This window comes from Pantherophis guttatus, chromosome 2 (genome assembly GCF_059756535.1).
Source record: "Pantherophis guttatus breed Tessera chromosome 2, ASM5975653v1, whole genome shotgun sequence".
Classification (NCBI taxonomy): Eukaryota; Metazoa; Chordata; class Lepidosauria; order Squamata; family Colubridae; genus Pantherophis; species Pantherophis guttatus.
In genome coordinates, this window is record NC_142064.1 from 288,341,541 (window position 1) to 288,354,542 (window position 13,002).

At 41.5% G+C, this 13,002-nt stretch overlaps 1 protein-coding gene across 1 annotated transcript; it reads right to left on the minus strand.

The window, feature by feature from the left end:
• Positions 1-1,650: 1,650 nt before the first annotated feature.
• LOC148116082 (uncharacterized) lies at positions 1,651-11,334 on the minus strand. The gene is made up of 6 exons (XM_087884831.1): positions 11,159-11,334; positions 8,789-9,221; positions 8,386-8,500; positions 7,216-7,277; positions 5,478-5,607; positions 1,651-4,342 (listed from the first exon to the last, which is right to left on the minus strand). The coding sequence occupies exons 2-6, from the start codon at positions 9,206-9,208 to the stop codon at positions 2,379-2,381; spliced, it is 2,691 nt and encodes an 896-aa protein (XP_087740957.1). The 5' UTR covers positions 9,209-9,221; positions 11,159-11,334; the 3' UTR covers positions 1,651-2,378.
• Positions 11,335-13,002: the final 1,668 nt, after the last annotated feature.

Consider the following 13,002-nt stretch of genomic DNA (forward strand, 5'->3'; position numbering starts at 1 on the left):
TTCAATTCTCCACATGGTCATTTGGGAGGACAGAGAAGTGTTTGTCCGCTAATAAACTATGAGCATATTAAGGAATGGGAAAGGAAGGGGAAAGACTAGGTAAAAGTTCAAATTACGGGAAGTGATATCGATCAGATGAACATCCAGCTGTATGTCTGCCATAGTGGAAGAAAGAATAAAGCATTTTGAAGAATTGCCTCAGGGCGATTTTACTGCTTTTATTGCTGGGAAGAGCATACCTGTAAAATATCAAATACCTGTTGATAACCCTCCCAGAATAAGGATGAAGTAGAAAGAACAAACAATTTGTGAAAAGTTTCCTTGCAAAACCATAATATTGACATCTTATATAAAATTGCATAGTCCAGAATCTGTGTCAACTTGCGAAGCTTACCTGACCTGCTCCCGGATTGCCATAGGCAGGGAGATGGGAAATAGCGCCTCGCAGCTCTGAGGAATTCACACCTCAGTCAAAACACATCCTAGCAGCCCAAAGTCAAGGCCATCTCCACGGAGACCCACAAAAGCAGGAGTGACTTCTACGACCAGAAATTGCTTAGTTGGGGAATGTGACTGGTGACACACCTTGGGGCAAGGGGGCAACAGGGTCAGAGGTAAGGCGTGAATTGGGTGAAGTCAGAATTGGCTTCACTTAGTTCGTGTGGACATGGTGCTCCTAATAAAACAACTGGATTTTTCTTGCTTTGGGCTCCTGCTTTTATTTGTGCATCAGTCGGAACCCTGACACTTAGATTATTAAAAGAGTTATTTTCTTGGAATTCACTCCAACTGGAAGCTAGATAAACATAAAGATGATTTTCAATACTGATATGAAATAGTGTTGGCCACCTTCAAATGACTGTAACATCAAAAATCCACATTTCAGAAAACATTTGTGCCCATTGTTTGTGTTTCCACTGGTAATTTTATCTTGAGTTTCCAGCACAGACTCAGCAAAACTCTTCCTAGTTCAATATACAGAAATAGGAAATACATAGATTTCACCACCTAAATCTGGAATCTAAATGGATTTGCACCAAAATGGAAAACTAAATCATTTTCCCAAACCACACATTTATGACTTTTCCCCTAAAGCCCTTTCCACATTCTATGAACTTGAACAGTTCCTCTCCTGTGTGGGATCAGTGATAAAAAGGAGAAGAAGCTACCCTACAACATATTGGCTGCACATTACAAAGTGACAAATGGATGACTATGGCAGATCTGAAGGAAGCATTTCAAGACAGAGTGGCATTGGGGGGGGGAGCGAGTGGTGAAATCCAATTTTTTTTACTATCGGTTTTGTGGGCGTGGTGCTGCTTGGTGGGCATGGCAGGGGAAGGATATTGCAAAATCTCCATTCCCATCCCACTCTGGGGACAGGCAGAGGTGGTATTTGCCAGTTCTCTGAACTACTCAAAATTTCCACTACCGGTTCTCCAGAACCTGTCAGAACCTGCTGGATTTCACCCCGGGGGAATCTATAGAGGAGCCAAAGGTCTGACATGACTGAATGATTGCCAATGACAATTCATAAGAAAACTTTGGTAGCATAAAACGTATTCCTGTAATTCATATTTAGCTATAAATGTCCCATAACATGCCTGGAGTTTGATACCAAAGCCCTCAAAAAGTAAACTTTTATAGATTTTTTTAATTTGGGGATTTAATTTATTTTTTATTTATTTATTTGATTTTTATACCGCCCTTCTCCAACAGGACTCAGGGCGGTGAACAGCCGAGATAAAACATAACATATAAAATTTAAAAGCAGTTTAAAAGACATTAAATAATTTTGGCCCTCAATTTAAAACAACCCAGTTAAAACCAATTTCAAAATTTTGGGCCAATTTTGGGCCTTCTCTGTCATGATCAGATGGAAAATAGGCTAAATATGGGGGGGAAAAATTCCTCTTATTCAGGTAAAATAGAAGTGTCGAAGATCAAATAACAGTAACTTCAAACATCCATTTTTCATAATGAAAACACCACATGACCATTGTTTGCTTGTTGTTGGTAAATTAAGCTCACCGGGGATGACATATTTAAGGTTAGACTTAAAAAAACCTTCCTTCCCAAATTTAAGTCTAAGTAAAAAATACTTGCATTTCAACAACTAAGCCTACAGGTTGCATGGATTCTTCTTCAAATGAATGTGTATATGGAAAATTCAGTCATCGTTCCTCCTAAAGCATTTTTTTAAAATTTCAAAAATTTATAAGTCTTTTTCATGTGGATCTTGTTATAGGAATTAAAATGATTGCTCTAAGAAAAGGTATTTCCGCATTTTATGCAGTTATATGGCTTCTCCTGTGTGGGTCCTTCAATAGGATATAAGGTTTTTGTTCTTAGTAAAACTCTTTTCACACTCAATGAATTTATAACGCTTTTCTCATGTGGATCCTTTTGTGGGAGTTAAGATAACTATTTGTTATAAAATCCTTACCACACTCCATGCATTTATATGGCTTCTCCCCTGTATGAATCCTACTATGATAAATAAGTTGACTATTCGTAGTAAAGCCCTTTCCACACTTAGTGCACTTATGTGGCTTCTCCCCTGTGTGGATCATTTTATGGATGGTAAGAGACCACCCTTTAGTGAAGGTCTTTCCACACTCCATGCACGTATATGGCTTTTCCCCTGTATGAACCTTATTATGGCAAGTAAGTTGACTGTTACTAATAAAACTCTTTCCACACTCCATGCATTTATATGGCTTTTCCCCTGTATGAACCTTACTATGCCAATTAAGTTGACTGTTCCTAGTAAAACTCTTTCCACACTCCATGCATGTATATGGCTTCTCCCCTGTATGAATCCTACTATGATAAATAAGTTGACTGTTCTTACTAAAGCTCTTTCCACACTCGGTGCACTTATATGGCTTCTCCCCTGTATGAATCCCGCTATGGTAAATAAGTTCACTGTTCTTACTAAAGCTCTTTTCACACTCGGTGCACTTATAGGGCTTCTCCCCTGTATGAATCCCGCTATGGTAAATAAGTTGACTGTTCTTATTAAAGCTCCTTTCACATTTGGTGCACTTATAGGGCTTCTCCCCTGTATGAATCCCGCTATGGTAAATTAGTTCACTGTTCTTACTAAAGCTCTTTTCACATTCGGTGCATTTATAATGCTTCTCCCCTATGTGGATGCTTTTATGGGAGTTAAGATTACTATTTGTAATAAAACCCTTACCACACGTCATGCAGGTATATAGCTTCTCCCCTGTATGAATCTTATTATGATAAATAAGTTGGCTCTTCCTGGTAAAACTCTTTCCACATTCCATGCAGCTATAGGGCTTCTCCCCTGTGTGGATCCTTTTGTGGGAGTTAAGATTACTGTTTCTAATAAAAGCTTTACCACACTCCTTGCACTTATATGGCTTCTCCCCTGTATGAATCCAACTATGGTGAATAAGTTGTCTGTTCATCCTAAAACTCTTTCCACACTCCATGCATTTATAGGGTTTCTCTCCTGTGTGGATCATTTTGTGGGAGTTAAGGTAACTGCGTGTAGTAAAATCTTTACCACACTCTGTGCATCTATATGGCTTCTCCCCTGTATGAATCCTACTATGGTAAGTAAGTGGCCTCTTGTTAGTGAAGCTCTTTCCACACTCCATGCATTTATACGGCTTCTCCCCTGTATGAATCCTACTATGGTGAATAAGTTGTCTGTTCTTACTAAAGCTCTTTCCACACTCGGTGCACTTATATGGCTTCTCCCCTGTATGAATCTGTTTATGAATAATAAGAGATGAATTGTCACAGAAGATCTTTCCACACTCCGTGCATTTATAGGGCTTCTCTCCTGTGTGGATCCTCTTATGTCTTGTAAGTTGACTGTCCTTAGTAAAGCTTATCCCACGTTGCATGCATTGATATGTCTTCTTTCCTCTGCAGATCCTATCATGGGATATAATTTGCCTGCTCTGAACATAGGACTTTTCACAATACATCCATAGATTTTCTCCTGTGGGGATCCTTTTAAGGGATGTATAAGACCCATTTCTATGAGGAAGAGGCAAAGTCCATTTGAAATTTTTTTCATTCTTTCTATAATCTTCTCCTTTGGTTTGGCTTTGATGGTGTTCATTTACATCTAATTTGTCTTTCAACAGTTTTATACATTTGTTTTTTATTTTTTGTTGTCCGGCCACAGAGTCTTTCATTGGTGCCTGAATGGAAAATGAACTTTCCCGATTCCAATTATTTGATTGGTTTTTCTCATGGCTTTTGACTACCATTTGAATTGCAGGGTTCTTTGTACTGTATTTATGACTCATCGTTTGGAATAGATCCTCGGAATCTTCATTTCCATCCCCATTATTACCTTCACAGGAAACAAAAAGTGAAAAAAACTTTAGGGAAAAACAACAAATTACAGGAACTTTGAATATAATGAAAAACAAGTTGTTTCAATTTATTTAGATGCTAAGAAAAACTTGATCTGGAGTTTCTTGATTAAAATTTTGGAGGATAAATCTAGTTTGGTACGGCAAGGGAAAAACCATAGGCTAAATATCAAATTCTCCAAGATTCAAAGGAAAGGAAAGGATTTGGTCTGCCTGGTTCAAACTTGGGACTTTTTAGTCTGCTCTATGGTTTGGATGAAAAATGGGAGTTGCTCAGAATTTAAAGAATTTTAGAACTAAAAGGGCATAGACGTTTGGATGTTATGGATATTTGTGGTAGAATAAAATTAAGATTAAACTAAATTTTAAAAACCATGTTAGAAATGCCAGATTGAGAATATGAAACAGATGAAGACAAATGAAGGCGAACATATGTGTTCCAGAATAATGTTGTAAAAACAGAAGGAAACCCAGATTCTGCTCAGCTATTACTTCGTGGCTCTTAATACAAGGAGCATCTTACAGAAGAGAAGCAGAAGGCAAAGATAATGGGTAACATGTTCGGAGCCATCAGAACTTCACCAAGGAGAATACTAAATGAAATCAAGAGCAGCTGATGATAGAAGAATATAATTGTCGATCATTTTCACATTGTTATCAGAAAGATTCAAGGTGGGGAAAACGGGCCCAAGCTATTGAACAATATAAAATGGTATTTGAATCTTAGTGATGTGGAAAGAATGAATATATAATAGCTGAAAGCTATAAACAGATTAACAATGTATGATAAAACAGGCAAAAAAGTTTCATCATAATATGGTATACAGATGTAAGTGGCAAAATAAGTGATTGATGTTTACATGATGTTATAATCTAAGAGGGAACTTTTATAAAATGATATACAATTGGTATAGATATTAGTATTTTTATTATACTTTTTTCTTATTCATTTATCACCTCACTGAATCGTCTTTATTTCCACTTCAAAAATTGTATTGTTTTTAATCTTATAAAATGTATTTTACAAAATGATAATTAAAACAGAAAGGGCTGATATATTTAATTATAAAATTTCTTCCCAAACATTCTGCCCAGGGAGAAGCAAATCCTTACTCAGAGAGGCCACATTCCTATGATTTTCCAGCATGACGTCCCAATGCAGCACTTTTTGCTGAGCATCCAGCTGAGACCACTCCTCTTTGGAGAAATACACAGCCACCTCCTCAAAGAACACAAGACCTGCCTCCTCAAAGAACACAAAACAAACAGAACAGAAGTCAGGACAATTTACAAAGTCTACCCTATTAAGTCATCCCAAGCAAAGATATAGCACTTTTAGTGCTATTTACTGAAAGGAACCCAAGTCTCTCTGTCTGTCTGTCTATTCTCCATGCATTAATTCATCAACACTTTCAACATTTGAAGAAATCAACTGGCAGATGGACCTTGGGAATGCCGCCAGTGAGCTGTGGTGCTTAGAATACATTATTGCAGGCTGACTCTGCTGATTGGCAGGAGTTCAATCCTGATCAGCTTAAGGTTGACTAAGCCTTCCATTCTTCCAAAGTCAGTAAAATGAGGATCCAGATTGTTGAGAGCAATATGTTGACTCTATAAACCAGTTAAGTATGTGATGTAAATCACTATAAAGTAGCATATAAGCCAAATGTTATGCTATAACTGACTCCAATACAACCTGGGTTTGCAGAAAAAAATATTTAGAGTTGGTTTTGCATTTAATCGTGCCAACATGATGTATCCAATGAAGAAGTTCTTTGAGGAAGATTCTAGCCTTGGAGTTCTGATTTGCTTGGGTTCGTTAGTCGGAACCGTGACACTTATCCGTGATCAACACCTTCATAAAAATTCTGTGAGGCAGCCAGGAATTTATGTGGACTGCCATCAATATCCAGAGACACATAACCCTGTTCCTGCTTCTCCTCAGATTACAAGGAAGCCTCTACTTGTAGCCCAACCCATTGGCTGAAGAGGAGAAAACTGCCTGGGAAGAGCATTTTTACCCTATCCAAAGCTGGATTCTTTGGCCCCACAAGCCAGGCACAAATCGGAGGATTAGAAATTATTTTGCAGGCCAAAAGTGGCTTGATATGGCCCTCTATGTATTTTTACAGTCTGGTTTATCTTTAATTTTGTGTGATTACTTTTCCTATCACTGGTTATAAACAATGCTCTTTTAAAAATGGCAAAGTGATTCTGTTACTTATTATTCAGCAGGGTGGCACAATTCCATGTCAAAAATTATTACCGTATTTTTCAGGCTATAAAACACACCTTTTTGTCTCCCAAAAGGGGGCAAAAATGTCTCTGTCTCTTAGAGACCGAATATTGCCGAAGCCCCGCCCACCCGACAGGCATTTTTTTTTGCCTCAGAACATCCTTTTATCAGCCTTTTTAAGGCCCACTTTTTTGGCTTTTTGGGCCAGTTTTGGAGGCTTTTTTCAGCCCTTTTTCATGGCTTTTTAAGTTTGGCAGGTTTTTTGGGGAAAAACGGGCTAAAAAAGCCTTAAAAATGGGCCAAAAAAGCCTTGAAAGTGGGCCAAAAAACCTTGAAAATGGCCCCCCAAAAGCCTCAAATCCGGCCCACAAAAAGCCTTGAAATGGGCTGAAAAAAGCCTTGAAAAATGGGACAAAAAAGGCCCCCAAATGGGTCACAAAAGCCTCAAAAATGGGCCAGAAAAAGACCCAGAAACTTTTTTTTGTTCTTTTCTTATTCTAAATTTAGGTGGTCTAATAGTCAGGTGCATCTTATAGTCCAAAAAATACGGTAATAGAATGATACTTTACCAGATGCTAATACTGTGATACTTATTTTTTATTATCCTTTTCTTACTTTAGATTCAGATTCAACAACCGCTCCGGCATAAGTAGGAGTCAACTTTCTTCTATTCTTCCCTGTGAGGGAGACAGAATTTTTAAATGGATGATTAATAAAATACCGTGTTTCTCCAAAAATAAGTGTTGGTCTTATATTTTTGGGGACTCCAAAATATGCATTAGTGCTTCTTTTGGGGGAAACATGGTATCAGGATGATCAGCCCGGCTAGGTGCCCCACCTCCCAGCACGCACACAAGAGACGGCTTATATCGCTGAAGGAAGTCATCCAGGCAGTGTTGTGATGCTCTGAATTCTTCTGGGGATATTTTGAACCGTTGTGCCATTGCAAGGAAAATGCTTGAATATCAGCCCTGCGCACAACCAAAGCCTTTGCTCTCCTGTCAGCAATGCATTCACAGGTCATGTCTTCCAGTTCAGGAAATAATGGTTGCCGACATGATCCACACTTGAGTTTCTTAGCAATTCCATTGTCCATATGTTGACGGAGGTTATCATGCCCCATTCGCCATTTTCGGACCATTTGGAGACCCAACTTGTTCTCTTTGCAGAATGATGCAACATTCTTGCCCCAAGAGTCCTCCACAATTCCTTTTTTGAAGAGGACGGAATAGCTTCTTTCTTTTTGCAGTCATCTTGTATGGGGATCAAAATATTATTCCCATTAAATTTACCATTAAAGCAGCATATCCGGATTGCCTGCATCCCCCCTGTGCCTCCGCCTGTTGATGATCCCACGGTTGTGAAGACAAGCCTCCCATGGCCAGCCGGTCATTCCTTTCCGTCTCTCTGCTTGCCCATGGGCTTGATGGGGAAGGCAGCCGCATGGCATGTCCAGATCGTCCTCTTCCCCCCCAGCTCCTCTACTTGGAAGGCCAACCTGGTGGTTGCAACGCTCAGACTCACCTGCGCTGTGAGGGCTGCGGTTGCTGCCAGACACCGTTGGCCCCTCGGTGCTCGCCACCTCCTTTGGTAGACAACAACCTCCCCCACCCGGCCACTGGGCTGATAACTGTCTTAACTGGGGCTTATTTTTGGAGTAGGGCTTAGAAAGCATGCTAGGGCATATTTTCTGGTTGGGTCTTATTTTAGGGGGGAAACAATAGAAGGTGGCATTCTATACAAGAGAAGACACTGCATGTAAGATCTCTCTTGGAAATGGATTACCTCTTGATGTATCCTGACTTGGATCTTCCTGAGAGTTCCCCCTGAAAAACAGCTCCTGAAGGGGTTTCGACAGATTCCTCTGTGCCTTGGGATCTGTGATCTCCACATTGAAGGACTTGAAATAGGAAGCAAGAGAAAGAAGGAAAATTAACAGACACACAACATGAAGTTGGTTCATGTTCTCTAAACACAACTTCAATGCCCCAAATATCCATCAGAGATCCTGGCATATAACAAAGAAAAAGCTGAGTCCAATTTCTCTTCAGGAATGGTTAATGGAACAATTTTCTACTAGAATTAGGGAAACATCTCCATGAAGACAGGAGAAGCCTGGAAGGGAGGCGTGAAGAATGAAAACACATTCTTTATTCCCTTCCGGACTCTCGAGAAAAAGACCTTTTACCTGCAACTCAACCTGCTCCTTCTGCTCCTCTGCTTGGCTTAGGAGGAAGCCTTCCGCCAGGGCCACCGCCTGGGAACTGGTCTCTGCTCCACACTCCAGCACCCAGCTTTCCATCTCTGGGGGCAGAACGGCCAGGAACTGCTCCAGAACAACCAAATCCAGCATCTGAGCCTTGGTGTGCTTTTCTGGTCTCAGCCATTGCGTACAAAAGTTGTGGAGTCGGCTGCAAAGTCCTCGGGGACCTTCAGCCTCTTGGTATTGGAGGTTTCTGAACTTCCAGGGCTGCACTTCAGAATGGATGATGGTTTCTTTTTCCAGGATCTTCTGACCAGTTCTTGCCCAGATCTTTCCACAGCTGCCAGACTCAACAGCCGAAGGGTCTTTGTCTGTTCCCTCACGGGGTAAAGGTTGTTTCTCCATTCCTTCCTCTGTCCTGTAATGCAATTCCAAACAGGTTTGAGGAATCCTGTGGATCTCCAAACACTTTTCAATTCGTAGGATAGTTTTGGTAACAATAGCACTTAGACTTATATGCCACCGGATAGTGCTTTACACCACTATTTTGTTTATGATGTGAAGGTGGTGGATTTAATCACTGAATCACACTTATCCCCATGGAAGGAAGTATCTTCCTGGTGAAGGATTGCAGTGGAATTGAGCAGATGGATCCTCTGGGTGTTTCTGTGACTATTTTTTGGTGTGGTGCAAAATATGTTTCCAGCTCATATTCCCAAACTTGGAATATAAAACAAATGAGCCTTGGAGCATTTTCTATTTCTTTATTCTCCCAAAAGAAGGCTAATTTTAAAAATTTAAGATCTACCTTTACTCTATAATCAGGTTTCCTACAATGTGCCAAACCCCAAAAAGGTTAACAAAGGAATGGTATACAGAATATTTATATATCTTCCTTATTGAGATACATTTCATTTAGAATCTGCCTCTCTCCTTGTATGCTTCTTGGCCTTGATCTGGAGCCATGGAAGAGAGATAAAGAGGAAATGTCAAAATGGCTTCTCCGCAAAAAAAAGAAGTTTGTCTTTGTGAGTTGCTTCAGTTAGAAAAGGAAGGAAAACCCCCAATATGGAATAATACTGAGTGAAAAGAATCTGGAAAGAACAACATTTTAACAATGCTATGAAGGTTGAGTTCAAATCAAATGACATGCCAAGGAAATGACCCTGGCTTAAGATGCTCCATTTCCCGTTTATAGGATTTACGTTTTAGGGACAAAGTCACACTATTACACAAAGGCAGCTTCACACAATTTGCCTTGAGCTCAAACTAGGAAACCAATCCCATGGCCAAGTTCACATAAAACACAGGGCTTGAAAGAATGTAAGATGATGTCTGGTTCAATCTCCCACATAAAACAGGTTGAATTGTGGAAGACCTAACTTGGTTTTGACTCCAGGGCGATTTCCTGCTTACATATATAAAATGGAGAACTTTCCAGAAACACGGAGTGACTAGTTTAACTACTGAGAATCCTTCCCCAAAGAAAAAGAAGAATATATTCCGTGCCACTGAGGAAAATTCAGGAGAATTGTTGTAGATCAACTTCTATTAAAATACTAGACAAATACATAATATATGTTTTGGATTTCACTTTCCTAATCATTTATTCTAATGATCTCTATGGCCAGGTAGAAAGGTAAATGCCAGGTCACAAACAGCAATTGATATCATAAGTAAATATATGAACATTTGAACTTATACTAAGACTTTAGTCAGCAGAAACCCATTGTCCTCCTGGCCCCAAACTCCCGAAACCCAAATTAGCAAACAACCATCCAATATAGGACTAATACCTCAATAAATAAACCACCTACAGCTTAACTTGTTCTATTTTCATGCAATTCTTAGAAGCAGTGTGCCATTTTTTATAGACAAATCCTGTTATTTTTTCCAACTTCAAGTCCCAAACTTTAAAGTAGGCAATATGAAAAACCCTATGAGGCACACAGTGCGAATGCTGCGTCTCAGCCCCACTTTTGCACCTCCAGCCCTGCAACCTTTCCCTTCTTTGTCTGCCAGCTTTGCGGTCGTGGGGAAAGGCTGGGAAGCATCACCCCACTTCCAGTCCTCGCACACGGGGCGCCGTCCTTGCACCCAGGGCCAGCAGGAGGACTTCGGGACAGCCTGCCCCTCCCCCCATGCAGAGGCTCCCCCAGGAAATGGCGGGAAACGAGCCTCCTCTTCGGGCGACCCCCACTTCTCTCTTTGGCTTCCCTCCCACCTGGCTCCCGCATGGGAAAAGGCGGCAGGGGAACATGGGACTACGGACTCCAACCCCGCAGGAAGACTTGGTTCCTCTCCACGCACCCCTCCAGCGCGGGACCCCTTTGCACGGGCAGAGCCGCCACTCACGCAACTCGGCAGTCCCGTCGGGATCCCCGTCTCCGAAAAGGCTTCCCGGCAGCCTCTGCAAAGGCCCCCTCCCCCTGCAAAGGCCCCGCCCCCCAGCGGGGTTCCCGGGAGGGCAGAGGCGCCTCCAGTCTCTTCCGACGAACGCCCCGGGCAACACGTGCCTTGTACCCGCTGAAGAATCCGGCGCATGCTCAGTTCCCTCCTGAAGCTGAGCGCGCCCCCTGGTGGATTCTTGCGCGTAACGAGACTCTTCAAGGGCGGGAAATTTACCTCACAAGGATGCTCCTGGATGGAGAAATGAAGGGGGGCGTGGTGGTGAAAATGGTGTCTCATCTGTGACTGGAGAAAAGATTGGATTACCAAACGATGGAAGAAAAAAAAATTGAAAGGGAATATAAAGCTCAGATACCATGAAGGGAAAAAGAAGAGAAGAAATGTGTTGCGTGTCAGGGAATTTGCCTTGGGATAACTAAAGAATTGAAATGGAGGGAAAGTGGCGAAAAATCTATTTCAAAGCAATGTTCTCTGTCCAGATTCCTTCAAATCGCTGTCTAATTTTGTACCTCTGCCTGTGCGGAAGGGGAGCCGGAGTTGCTGTCTGGGCTTGGGAAGAGCCTTTTCAACCAGGCACCACTTTTGCCCCCACAGCCCCCGAGCTCTGCACAGCTCCTGTTTTTCCCCAAAGGGCCCTGCATGTTTCCAGGCCCAGAAACTTGAGAGATCGGCTCTGGCACTGAGGCATTCATCCTCCCATTCAGCGTTTGCTCATAAACATTCATTCATTCATTCATTCATTCATTAAATTTATATGCCGCCCCTCTGCGGAGACTTAGGGCGGCATATAAATATCCACACCAATGTTCCACTTGTCTGATGAATTGAATCACAGCTGTCAAAAGTCCAGAGACTGCTATACCCACCCAGCTCTTTAGCTCAGACAAGCAGATACCAAGACAGAGTAGCTAAGTGTGTATGAGAAGAGATCAGAAAACGGCAAACGGAAGGAAACTGTTGTATGGAGATTGGCAACTATTTCAGGCAGGCAAGAGGGTTGTTGGTCCACCGCCAAAACCAGAAGCTACGATGAGCAGTGTATCTGTGGATTTTTGCCAGGAGCTGGGCCACAATCAAAAAAGCAACCACATTGGAGCAGCCCTTCATCCCAACCAGTGTGATGGTAGTATGGTACCTTACAGACATCGGGATTTTTGTTGGGACTGAGTATTGGCAGTACCAATTTGCAAGATCTGGAAAGATGAAGTTAACGCAGAGCAATAGCCTGTTGTTGAAGGGTTGTGCCACAATAAATCATTGCATGTAGCTGTGCTGTGCTGTGGTATATCCAATCCTGGAAAGCAAAATCCCCCTACGTTACTCATCTGATTTCCATGTGTGTAATGAGAAATGACAGTGTTGCTTCCCTTTATTAACAATCTCCAGTGAAGAGGAGACTGAGGCTGTTGTAACCCTCCTCCAGGGCCGGATTTTCCTATAGGCTAACTAGGCTTCAGCCTAGGGCCTCAAGAGCAAGAGGAGCCTACATTCAAATTGTTAGCAAAATTAAAATTACACTTTCACTATAGGTGAAAGGGCCTCATAAGTGGAATAGCCTAGGGCCTCTTTTCATCTAAATCCGGCCCTGCCCTCCTCCCTTGCAGCACTAAAACTCTACATTTCACTAGGAAAAATTCCTACTCATTTTCAGGTGCTTATTTTAATACAGTGAAGAGAAAAAGGATTTAATATATCACTGCAAAGTAACACCAATGATATTTAATTTTTTATTTAAATCTTATTTATTCTTAGCCCTTGTGACACAATAGAAAGGTATAATATGGCCCCGA

What these genes read in the sequence shown, in the direction of transcription:
- LOC148116082 (XM_087884831.1), bottom strand. Translation starts at nt 9,208, where the DNA reads ATGGAGAAACAACCTTTACCCCGTGAGGGAACAGACAAAGACCCTTCG. An exon ending in AGGAGCAGGTTGAGTTGCAG is followed by an intron (nt 8,501 to 8,788) that starts GTAAAAGGTCTT and finishes TCCTATTTCAAG; the next exon opens with TCCTTCAATGTGGAGATCAC. An exon ending in TTGTTGAATCTGAATCTAAA is followed by an intron (nt 5,608 to 7,215) that starts GTAAGAAAAGGA and finishes TTCTTTGAGGAG; the next exon opens with GCAGGTCTTGTGTTCTTTGA.